Source organism: Mesocricetus auratus, unplaced genomic scaffold (genome assembly GCF_017639785.1).
Source record: "Mesocricetus auratus isolate SY011 unplaced genomic scaffold, BCM_Maur_2.0 Super-Scaffold_100007, whole genome shotgun sequence".
Classification (NCBI taxonomy): Eukaryota; Metazoa; Chordata; class Mammalia; order Rodentia; family Cricetidae; genus Mesocricetus; species Mesocricetus auratus.
The window spans coordinates 87187082-87200353 of NW_024429191.1; the positions used below are offsets into that span (position 1 = coordinate 87187082).

Below are 13272 nucleotides of genomic sequence, written 5' to 3' on the forward strand. Positions count from 1 at the left end.
CTGTTTTAAGGTAGTACAGTTCTAACCTATGCCTTGGTGTTTCTAGCTGTTTTAAGGTAGTACAGTTCTAACCTATGTAATCTCATTGATGTCCAATGAATAGATATTTTGAATCCCAAAACTTTCTTTGCCTTGACATGGGAGCACAGCAAGAAACACTTTTCTTGTGTTTTAGTAATATTTAAAAATATTTGTGAAACACATCTGCAACTGTAAATTTCACCTAAAGCCCATTAATTTAGAATTTAATAATGTTTCAAAATAATATCAGTTTTATTATTGTTTTACATGTAAAGCTGAATTCTTAGCCTTCAAAGAGAATTGATTTCTCATCTCATTGGCTTTCTTTGGTTCACTGAAGGAAAAGATCTACTCTAAAAATAAAATAAAACAAACAGGTATAATAAAACCTGTCTTTTACCTTTGGTTTTAGAGTGCTACTAATGTACCTTATAGTACAGAATATCTTGAATATTATTCTGTGGGTGGTGAGTGTTTGTATCAGTTTGGGAACAATCATTAGAGGTAAAAACCTCATTGTCAATTGAATAGAATCAGCATTCCACTTTGGTCATCTTAAGCTATGCTAAAGAGAAAGATTAAAAGTTAGTACTTGCTCTGACACCTCCAGGAACACCTGCTGTACAAGAGCTTATGGACTGCAGCTGTGTAAGGGCCCAAAACCTCCCATATTTTCTGGATTGTTCAGAAAACTGAAACTTCTTTTCTTCCATCTGTTTTCTTTTTTTATTTTTTGGATTTTTGAGACAGGGTTTCTCTGTATTGTTTTGGAGACTGTCCTGGAGCTCGCTCTGTAGACCAGGCTGGCCTCAAACTCACAGAGATCCGCCTGCCTCTGCCTCCCGAGTGCTGGAATTAAAGGCGTGTACCACCAACGCCCGGCCCGTCTGTTTTCTAAGCATGTGTTCCTTAACTTAACACTTTGGGCTTTTCTCCCATCATTTGGACTTCCTTGTTCTTTCTCTAAAGTCTCTTCCCTGTGATATGGCTGTTCATCCACTGTGTCTGAGCTCCAAGCCAGCTTAAAATGCCATGACTGTTTCCTTCTGCCGTCCAGTCTCCCTTTCCAGACACCTGCTGTGGTGTTACAGTCTGCCTGCCATAGGGGTTTTCCTTAAAACTATAATAAAATTGTCCTTAAGTTTCCATTTGAGCCCCATCTTAGATTATTTTAGTAAGGAGACATCCCATTTCTAGCATATCACAATCAATTCAGAAAGTAATGATGACAAGGTAGTCTAGCAGTTGAATGTACTTGTTAGTGTTTGAAAGAGCCCAAAGGGGTTACAGCCTCTAATTAAAGGAATAAAAAGCCCACTGGGACATCCTATGGGGTGCTTAGTTATAGAACAATAAAGAAAGAAACTTGCATAATGTCCGAGGAACTCAGAAAGCTTGGTAAATTTACAATCTCCAGTGATGGCTGGATGAAAGGACAGTAAAAGCAGTCACAGAGGTGGCGATTCCCAACAGTAAAAAGAGATGCACAGCACTTCTGTGTGAGCTGCTTTACAAGGATTACCTCCTGGGACTCAACGGAAGTCAAGGCATTTGCTGTTCGTTCTCTTTCTAGACGCACATCTTCGTCTTCACTTTCTGGTTCTTCTGGATTGTTAAACACACGATCAACTCTTGAAGAAATTCTATAGACAAAGCAATCCATTAATAACTGATCCCTGGGGTCCGAGGCTGTATCAAGACCAATTTTGTTCTCTGCATTTTATATTGGAGTAGACTGGATGGACAGTAAATCTTTATAATATCCATCTTTTGTCAGCAAATCCATTTCCCTCCCACCTCAACAACCACTGGTAAAAGAGTCACCAAATAATTATTTCTTGACTCTTGTCAGTTCTCTTTATTAAGGGCACATTGTTTTTTAACCTCAATAGACAGCTTCATACTCATTGTTTACCGAACAAATTTCATATCACGGCTTATGGAATAAATACTCTGGGAATGAAATGAAATGATTAGGAAGATTGTCAAAAATGTTTTTAGAGTTATGGACTAGAATTCTTATAATCAGTTCTAGTTATGTGAATAGACACAGTCCCTACTTTAGGATATGCCTCTCCATTCTGGCTCACACTTTTATGACAAGATAATTACTTTGGGCTCCCTTCCCTTCCTCCCTTCCTCATTGTGATCAAAGATGATATACAGTAGGTTGACTCTTCTACCTAACTTTCAATAACAAAGATGGCACTAATGTGGGAGAAGGCTGCCAACCATCCTTATTTCACTAGAACAGAAGAGTTTTGACACCTGGGATGCACAGTGGTAAAACTGGAAGGTCCCAGGCAAGTAGAGATTCATTTTATGGGCTTTTGTTTGTTTGGTTTTTGTTGTTTGTTTTGCTTTTACAAGACAGGGCTTCTCTATGTAACAGTCCTTGTAGACCAGGCTGACCTCAAACTCACAGATATCTACCTGCCTCTGCCTCCCAAGTGTTGGGATTAAAGGCGAGTACCACTATTGCCCAGCATTTTTTTATATTTTTGTTTGTTTTTACATTTATTTGGTGTGTGTATATATATATGTGTGTGTGTGTGTGTGTGTGTGTGTGTGTGTGTGAGAGAGAGAGAGAGAGAGGGAAGGGGGAGAGACAGAGACAGAGGTGGGAAGAGAAAGAATTTGTTCTCTCCTATCACAATGTAGGAACTGGGGATTGGACTCAGATAATCAGTGTTGGTGGTAGCTGCCTTTATCCATTGAGTCACTCAACTCCCTTAAACAAGTGGTGATTTCCAAATGTAGAATCCAAAAATGAATGAAAATACCAAGGAACTAATATGCTTCTGGTTGTGTCCTTGAATTTGAAAGAAGCATCCTCATTTTTAAGTTTCCCAGATACCTAATCCCATTTTTTTTCTATTATAGGTTGATAGAAAATGCACATGACCCCAGTGGCTAGGCTCTTCACTCTACCAGCAAGATAACTATTGTTGCTGTCATAATCACTCCCTCCCCAACCATGTGGTCCTTTCTGGATTGGCTGTGTCCCTTCAGTTCTCCAGTGCACAAGGCAGTTGTCGTTAAAACTAATCTTGTTGCATGTGGTGATTCTTGGGTCTCTCCTGCATACAGTGACAGATGAAGCCCTGGATTTCCTGTGTTCCTGTTTTGACCATGGTACCACAATCATCTTTAAGATTCAGAAACTATGTTGTGATCATTGCATATATGTTCCCGTAGCTCTCTCTTCACTACAGCCTGATGGCCAGGGTGTCTATGAGAACTTCTATGTTGTTCTTATACAAAATCATTCAATAAGAAATACAACACCATTTGATTTCTCCAAACCTAAAAACAGGATCCATTCTCATTATTTTCATTCCAAGCTTGCTTTCCAGACATCGAAGAATAATGAGGAAGATGGCAAAATGAAGGAAAGACTAAGGGAAAAGAGACATTGTCAATTAGAAATATCAAATGCTAACATCAGAAGTAAACTGCAAACTCTCAGGCCTTCTACAGATGTATATGGGACAGAATGGTTAAAATATCAAGAACCAGCTATTCATTTGCTTACAAAACAAGTCAAATCCAATTACCTTGCTTTGTACAGAAACACTGGAAATGTTCACACTATGCTACATTATATTATGCATTAAATTTCATTCATACTTAGTTTACATTGTACGTATACGTATGTATGTATGTATGTATGTGTGTATGTATGTATGTAAGTGCATGCAAGTATGTATGTGTGGAGGTCACAGGAGGACATCAGGTGTTGTTCTTAATCACTCTCCAACTTATTCACTAAGCCTGTATTACTGTCTCTCACTTGAACCCAGACATTGTTGGTTCTTGAACATAGTTAGCTAAACTGGGGGACCCCTTATCTCTTCAGAGACACCATGCCCACCTGGCATTTAAGTGAATACTGGAGAGATACACCCTAGTCCTGACTCTTGTATAGTAAGCAGTTTATCCATTGAGCCAAATCCCCAACCCTCTAGAACAGCGGTTCTCAACCTTCCTAATGCTATGACCCTTTAATACTATTCCTCACCTTGTGGTGACCCTCTGCCATAAAATTATTTTCATTGCAACTTTGTAACTGCAATTTTGCTAATATTATGAATTGTAATGTAAATACCTTTGGAGATAGAGGTTTGCCAAAGGGATCTCGACCCACAGGTTGAGAATTACTGCTTCAGATTGTGTCTTTAGAATTGGAAGATGCAACTTACTTTGTCACTGGATATTTGTTTTAAAATGCCTCCATACTTAAAAACATATTACTTTTCTGGATGTCAGTTTGGAGGCCTGGTTAATCTATGGGGCCTCTGATAGTGGATCAGTATTTATCCCTAGCACATGAATGGACTTTGGGAGCCCACTCCACATAGAGGGATACTCTCTCAGCCTAGACACATGGAAGAGGGTCTAGGCCCTGCTCCAAATGATCTGACCGACTTTGAAGATTCTCCCATGGAATGCCTCACCCTCCCTGGGGAGCAGAAAGGGAATGAGATAGGGCGTCAGTGGGGTGAAGGGTAGGAGGAGAGGGAGAGGGAACTGGGATAGACATGTAAAACAAGCTTGTTTTTAATTTAAATAAAAATAGAAAAAATAAAAAAAAACAAGATAGAAACCAGTATGGCATAGCACAAAGCAAAACAGTACGCATTCATGCTAAATTCAGGAACAGTTGTAAATCTGAAGTGACAAAAATAAGAATAATGACTACCTAGCCAACATAAGTGAGAGTAATGAGCAGGGGTCAGGAAAGTCATGTTGATGATTAAGGCTTACATATTTGTTTAAACTCTTCAAAATGTACAACCAAAATTTGTGCATTTTAGTTCATGTAAATTTTTCCTCACTTAAAAGAAAAATATTTAATAAAAAGAAAAATAAACCACATTGTTTGAATTGTTAATTACACGAAAACAATTAGGGTTGGGGGTATTGTTCAGTGGCAGAACATTTGTGAAAAGGGCACACATTAGGATTTGATCTCCACAACTGAAGTTTGCTTTTTCTCCCCAAAATAAGATCAAGAAAGCCCCCTTTCAGCATTTACTTAAGGACCTCATAAGGGGTTACTTACTGTTAGGAAAAACAGAAAGACATAGTTCCATGTTGCCTCTTCAAAACCTATATCATAAAGTGTATAATTCTGCAAAAGAAAGGGTAATTTAAATACAAATGTTTATAATTTATAAATTTTATCCAAACATGAAAAGGCCATAGATCAACTCTTATTGTCTATTCTTTCTCCCAGTGTTTGCCATGGACACAAAGGAAGTACAGATTGTTAAATATGTAGCAAGGACTTGCCAGCTTTCTCACGGTCTGGGAGCCATGCCACTTTTCTCCAAAGGATGACATTCAATGTTTGGGGTCAGTTATTGAGAGAACCCAGGAAGCAGAGGACACAGGGTTTCTCCCAGAAGCTTCCCCTCCTATACCCATGGCCCTTGGTGGTGTCCCACTCCTTTCTGTGATCCTTCTCTGGAAGTTCTCAAGGATGAACAGATCATCCTTTCCAGGGAATACATCTGGTCTGTGAGTAAAGCTGGAATTGCTGCTGCATCAACTCTAGTTAGAGTGCTTCAAATACAAAAATGTAGCATTAAAAGTTGACACTACCCATGTCCCCAGTAAACAGCCACAAAGGTTACAATTTTATTTGGAGGTAAATGGAGCTATGGTCTCCCCTCAGGCAAAATCTTCTTAGTTCAGTTAAGAATGTTCTACATTTTCAGTCTTCTGAGTACATATTTTTAACTTGAGAACAAAACTTTTCTAATTGGACTCCCATTCAGAGACACTTCTACAAACGTTACACATTTCTTACCTGAAAATGTAGTATTAAACTGCCTACCAGAGTAGCAGGCGGGATTAGGACAATGGCACAAAACTTTAAGATGTCTAGAAAGAAATCAAACAATATCAAAATTGTAGAAAAGAGAGTGACCTGGAAGAAAAAGAAATACAAGTTTTAAGTTGTTTTCTAAAATTCAGTGAAAGGGGCTAAGGGATAGCTCAGCAGTTAGAACATGTATTGCTCTTACAGAGGACCCCAGTTTGGTTCCCAGTACCCATTTCAAACAGTTCACACCATCCTGTGACTCCAGTTTCAAGGGACACAACACCTTTTCTGGTATCATTACTTGTGAACATACACAAGTAAATATGCATATATTATACATATGCATAATTAAAAAATAAAAATCTTTTATTTTTTTGGTTTTATGAGACAGGGTTTCTCTGTTTTGCTTTGGAGGCTGTCCAGGAACTCAATCTGTAGACCAGGCTGGCCTCGAACTCACAGAGATCCGCCTGCCTCTGCCTCCCGAGTGCTGGGATTAAAGGCGTGTGCCACCACCGCCCGGCAAATAAAAATAAATCTTAAAATTTAGTGGGCTTTCAATATATAGAGTAAGCTTGCAATGGATATATTCTAATCTAATTGTCATTTTCATAAACCAGGCTGAAATCAAAATCATCAGAAACTATTCTTCCTAGACTTAGCTAAAAGTATTTGGCTTGGGTGCCCTGCTCGCTGCTGCTTGAGGCCTAGGGACTGTGCACTGGGGATCCCATCCTGGCGGGGGTCTAGCCCACCAGGAGACTGCCCGTGTTCTAGTCCCTTTCTCCACCCACAGGACAGAGACACTTGAGACCTGGGGACTGTGCTCTGGGAATTCCATCTCAGCGGTTGAGCCCACTCAGAGACTGCCAAGGCCCTGGTACCAGTCCTGCCTTCACCCTTGGGAAGAGGAGAGCCATTGGAATATTGGACCCATTTGCACCCACCGAAAGGGAACCTTGGACCAGTACCCACCAGAAGAGGAAGAAACTCCTCCTGCACCACTGGAAGAAGGGATGGGAAGAAGACAATATAAAAACACATTCAACAACAGGGAAACAAATATGTCACCACCAGAGTATAGGGACTCTATACCAGCAAGACCTGAACATCCCAACGTATATGAAACAGAAGAGAATGACCTTAAAAACAACATGAAAATGATAGAGGCCCTCAAAGAGGATATGACAATATCCCTTAAAGAAATGGAAGAAAAAGCAAACCAAATAATACAAGAAATCAACGAAACTATAAAAGAAAGCCAAGGGAGAAAAACCCAATCAAACAGATGAAAGAAACAATTCAAAACAGTTCAAGACCTGAAAACTAAAATAGAGACAATAAAGAAAACACAAACTGAGGGAATGCTGGGAATAGAAAAGCTGAGTAAATGATCAGGAACTACAAATTCAAGCACAAACAACAGAATACAAGAGATGGAAAAGAGAATCTCAGGCATTGAAGAAACACTAGGGTAAATAGATTCATTGACCAAAGAAAATCTTAAGTCCAACAAATCCCTAATACAAAATATCCAGGAAATATGGGATACCATGAAAAGACCAAACCTAAGAATAATAGGTATAGAAGAAGGTGAAGAAACCCACCTCAAAGGTGCAGAAAACACATTCAACAAAATAACAGAAGAAAACTTTCTAACCCAAAGAAAGACATGCCAATGAAAGTACAAGAAGCTTACAGAACACCAAATAGAGTGGGCCACAAAAACATCCCCTTACCACATAATAATCAAAACCCCAAACATACAGAATAAAGAAAGAATATTAAGAGCAGCTAAGGAAAAATGCCAAGTAACATACAAAGGCCAACCTATCAGAATTACACCTGACTTCTCCATGGAAACTCTGAAAGCCAGAAGGTCCTGGATAGATATTCTACCAAAACTAAGAGATCACTGATGCCAGCCTAGACTACTATACCCAGCAAAGCTTTCAATCACTATAAATGGAGAAAACAAGATATTCCATGACAAAACCAGATTTAAACAATAAATATCCACTAAGCCATCCCTACAGAAAGATCTAGAAGGAAAACTCCAACCCAAGGAAGTTAACTACAACCAGAAAAACATAGACAATAGATAATCCCACTTTACCAAAAGCCAAATGAAAAAATGGGGTAGAAATCCACACACAATTCCACCACTGACAACAAATCCAAAACAAACAAGAATGAACAATCAATGGTCATTAATTTCCCTCAATATTAATGGTCTTCCCTCACCTATAAAAAGATATAGGCTAACATAATGGATACATAGACAGAATTCATCCTTCTGTTGCATACAAGAAGCACATCTCAACTTCAAAGACAGATGGTACCTCAGAGTTAAGGGTTGGAAAAATATTTCCAATCAAATGGACCCAAGAAAGAAGCAGGTGGTGGGGGTAGGTAGCAATCCTAATATCTAACAAATTAGACTTTAAACTAAAATCAGTCAAAAGAGATGAAAGAGGTCGTTTCATATTCATCACAGGAGAAATTCATTAGGATGAAGTCTCAATTCTGAACATCTATGCCCCAAATGCAAAGGCATCCACATTCTTAGAAGAAACATTGCTAAAACTCAAATCACATATAGTGGGAGACTTCAACACCCCACTCTCACTACTAGACAGGACCACCAGACAGAAACTCAACAAAGAAACAAAGTTATGACACAATTGGGCTTAACAGATATCTATAGAACAGTCCATCCAAACTCAAAAGAATATACCTTCTTCTCAGTGCCACATGGAACCTTCTCTAAAATTGACCACATACATGGCAACATAGCAAACCTTAACAGTTACAAAAAATGGAAAACTCCCTGTATTTTATCAGATCACCATGCTTTAAAGTTAGAATTCAGCAACAACACAAATTTCAGAAAACCTACAGACTCATGGAAATTAAACAATGCTCAATTGCACCACTCCTGGGTGAAGGAAGAAATTTAAAAAAATTAAAGACTTCCTAGAATTCAATGAGAATGAAGACACAGCATACCCAAATATATGGGATTCCTTGAAAGTGGTGCTACGAGGGAAGTTCATAGCACTAAGTGCCCACATGAAGAAACTGGAGAGTAGTCACACTAGAGAATTAACAGCAAAGCTGAAAGCTCTAGAACACAAAGAAGCAAACTCACCCCAGAGGAATAGATGCCAGGAAATAATCAAATTGATGGCTGAAATCAATAAAATAGAAACTAGGAAAACAATTCAAAGAATCAATGTAAAGAAGAGTTGTTTCTTCAAGAAAATCAACAAGATAGACAAACCTTTATCCAAACTTACCAAAAGGCAGAGAGTGAACAAAAGGCAAATTAACAAAATCAGAAATGAAAAGGGAGACATAACAACGGACACTGAGGAAATTCAGAGAATCATCAGGTCATACTTTGAAAACCTGTACTCCTCAAAATTTGAAAATATCAATGAAATGGGCAATATTCTGGATAGATATCACTTACCAAAATTAAGTCAAGAACAGATAATCAATTTAAATAGACCTATAACACCTAGGAAATAGAAGCAGTCATCAAAAGTCTCCCAGTCAAAAAAAAAAAAAAAGCCCAGGGCCAGATGGCTTCAGTGCAGAATTCTACCAGAAATACAAAGAACAGCTAATAACAATTCTCCTCAAAGTATTCCACACAATAGAAGCAGAAGGGTCATTGCCAAATTCTTTTTATGACACTTCAATAACCTTGGTACCAAAACCACATAAACATACAACTAAGAAAGAGAACTACAGACCAATATCCTTCATGAACATTGATGCAAAATACTCAATAAAATACTGGCAAATCAAATCCAAGAACACATCAGAAAAATCATCCACCATGATCAAGTAGGCTTCATTCAAGGGATGCAGGGATGGTTTAACATATGAAATTCCACCAATGCAATCCACCATATAAACAAACTGAGAAATAAAAATCATATGATCATCTCATTAGATGCTGAAAAAGCCTTTGACAAGATCCAAAACCCATTCATGATAAAGTCTTGGAGAGATCAGGGATAACAGGAACATACCTAAATGTAATAAAAGCAATATACAGCAAAACAATAGCTAACAACAAACTAAATGGAGAGAAACTCAACACAGTTCCTCTAAAATCAGAAACAACACAAGGCTGTCCACTCTCTCCATACCTTTTCAATATTGTACTTGATGATTTAGCTAGAGTAATAAGACAACAAAAGAAGATCAAGGGATACAAATTGGAAAAGAAGAAGTCAAACTTTCACTATTTGCAGATGATATTATAGTTTACATAAGTGACCCAAAAAACTCTACAAGGGAACTCCTCAGCAAAATGGCAGGATGCACAGTTAACTCAAAAAATCAGTAGCCCTATTATATACAGACAATAAATGGGTTGAGAAAGAAATCAGAGAAACATCACCCTTTACAATAGCCCCAAACAACATAAAATATTCGGGGATAACGCTAACCAAACAAGTGAAAGACCTGCACAGCAAGAACTTTGAGTCTTTAAAAGAAAGAAATTAAAGAAGATACCAGAAAATAGAAAGGTCTCCCATGGTCTTGTATAGGTAGGATCAATGTAGTAAAAATAGCAATCTTGCCAAAAGCAATCTACAGATTCAATGCAATCCCTATCAAAATCCCAGCACAATTCTTCACAGACCTTGAAAGAACAAGTTTCAACTTTATATGAAAAAAAGACCCAGGATCGCCAAAACAACCCTGTATAATAAAGGAACGTCTGAAGGTATCACCATCCTTGACTTCAAGCTCTATTATAGAGCTATAGTCCTGAAAACAGTTTGGAATTGGTTCCAAAATAGACAGATAGACCAATGGAATAGAATTGAAAACCCTGATATGGACCCACACACCTATGAACACCTGATTTTTGACAAAGAGGCTAAAATTATGCAAAGGAAAAAAGGAAGCATCTACAACAAATGGTATTGGCATAACTGAAAGCTGGCATGTAGAATACTGCAGAGAAATCCCTATTTATCATTTATCGCCATGCACAAAACTTAAGTCCAAATGGACCAAAGACCTCAACATAAATCTATCTACAGTGAACTTCTTAGAAGAGAAAGTAGATTGTACCCTCGAATGAATTGGTAGAAGAGACTGCTTCCTGAACATAACATGAGTAGCACAGACACTGAGATTGACAATTAGTAAATGGGACCTCCTGAAACTGAGAATCTTCTGTAAGGCAAAGAACAGTCAACGAGACAAAATGGAAGCCCACAGAATGGGAAAAGATCTTCACCAACCCCACATCTCACAGAGGGCTTATTTCCAAAATATACAAAGAACTTAAGAAGTTAGCCACCAAAACACCATATAATTAAATTAAAAAGTGGGGTACAGAACTAAATAGAGAAGTCTCAATAGAGGAATCCAAAATGACTGAAAGACCCATAAGAAAGTGGTCAACATCCTTGGCCATCAGGGGAATGAAAATCAAAACAACTCTGGGATACCATCTTTCTTCTGTCAAGATAGTTAAAATAAAAAACACAATGACAGTTTATGCTGGAGAGGATGTGGAAAAAGGGGAACACTCCTACACTGTTGGTGGGGGTGCAAACTCATACAGCCACTTTGGTAATCAGTATGGCAGACATCACGAAAATGGGATTCAGGCTACTACAAGATCCAGCAAGTCTACTCTTAGGCATATACCCAAAAGACGCACATACCAGTTCAACCATGCTTATAGCAGCATTATTTGTAATAGCCAGAACATGGAAGCAGCATAGATGCCCCTCAACTGAAGAATGGATGGTAGAAATGTGGTACATTTACACAATGGAGTACTACTTAGCAGAAAAAAAAACAATGGAAATTTGAAATTCACAGTCAAATGGATAGTATTAGAAGAAACCATCCTGAGTGAGGTAAACCAGTAACAAAAAGACAAACATGGTATGTACTCAACTCATATATGGATTTTAGACATAGTGCAAAGGATTACCAATCTACAATCCACACCTCCAGAGAAGCTAGGAAACAAAGAGGACCCTAAGATAGACATACATGGTCCCCAGGAGAAGGGGAGAGGGAAAAGAGCTCCTGAGCTAATTGGGAGCATGTGGGGAGGGGAGAGGGAGTTAGGAGAAGAGGAGGGGAGGGAAGGACAGGAGAGAGCAGGAAGATCCAGTCTGGGAAGAATAGAGGAGAGCAAGAAAAGCAATACAATAATAAAGGAAGCCACTATAGGTTTAAAGAGAAATTTGGCACTAGGGAATTGTCCAGAAATCTACAAGGTAGACCCCAACTAACAATCTAAGCAGTAGTCAAGAGTCTACCTTAAATGCTTTTCTCCAATAATGAGATTGATGACTACCTTATATGCCATCCTAGAACCTTCATCCAGTAGCTGATGGAAGCAAAAGCAGATACCCACAGCTAAACACTGATCTGAACTCTGGAATCCAGTTGCAAAGAGGGAGGAATGATGAGCAAAGTGGTCAAGACCAGGCTGGAGAAACCCATGGAAACAGCTGACCTGAACAAGGGGGAATTCATGGACTCCCGACTGATAGCTGGGAAACCAGCACAGGATTGTCCCAGACACCCTGAACATGGATGTTAGTTTGGAGGTCTGGTTAATCTATGGGGCCTCTAGTAGTGGATCAGTATTTATCCCTAGTACATGAATGGACTTTGGGAGCCCACTCTGCATAGAGGGATACTCTCTCAGCTTAGACACACAGGGAGGGAGAGGACCTAGGCACTATTCCAAATGAGTACTTCAGACTTTGAAGATCCCCCATGGAAGGCCTCACCCTCTCTGGGGAGCAGAAAGGGGATGTCATAGGAAGTCAGTGGGGGGGCAGGGGAGGAGAGGAGGGAGAGGGAACTGGGATTTACATGTAAAACAAGCTTGTTTCTAATTTAAATAAAAATTATTTGGCTTGACATTGGAAATTAGGCAAAGCTGGGCATGTATATGATATAATGCATAGATTCATGATTCTACATCCAGTTTTAGGAACAGAACAAAAATAAAATAGGTTTTCTGTTGTCTAGTGAGTTAACATTGGTTTGATGTTGTCTAGAGTTAAATAATCAAAGAAAAATAGTTTCAAATTGAACAGAAGCAGCACTTTTTTAGATTTGTTTCCTCAAATATATTGATAAGAGAATTTTAGGCATGCATCATATCTCTAGGTAGAACTTATAGGCCTGGATTTCTCTTCTTTTGGCTTTTTACCCTGTTGGCCTTTTCTTCTAAAGAAAATCTTAAGAAAATATCTATATTAGGAAATCTTACTTCTTACTAACTTTCAGGAATTAATCTCTGTTTCATATATGCTGTTTATGTTGTGTGGATGTGTATTTCATATATGTATATATGTGTGTATGTTATTTTAATTATTTATTTCAGTTTTATGATATTATGACATATGTCAGTG

At 38.5% G+C, this 13272-nt stretch overlaps 1 protein-coding gene across 2 annotated transcripts in view; it reads right to left on the reverse strand.

Moving 5' to 3' along the window:
• LOC101829788 (ABC-type organic anion transporter ABCA8A) overlaps positions 1 to 13272 on the reverse strand; it is a 77097-nt gene that overhangs the window by 12882 nt on the left and 50943 nt on the right. For both annotated transcript variants that reach the window (XM_013113339.3, XM_040750005.1), the window contains 4 exons: positions 5837 to 5956; positions 5087 to 5155; positions 3328 to 3419; positions 1544 to 1664 (listed from right to left, as the gene is read on the reverse strand). In XM_013113339.3, coding sequence (XP_012968793.2) covers positions 1544 to 1664; positions 3328 to 3419; positions 5087 to 5155; positions 5837 to 5956 — 402 coding nt within the window. The remainder of the gene's footprint in view (positions 1 to 1543; positions 1665 to 3327; positions 3420 to 5086; positions 5156 to 5836; positions 5957 to 13272) is intronic.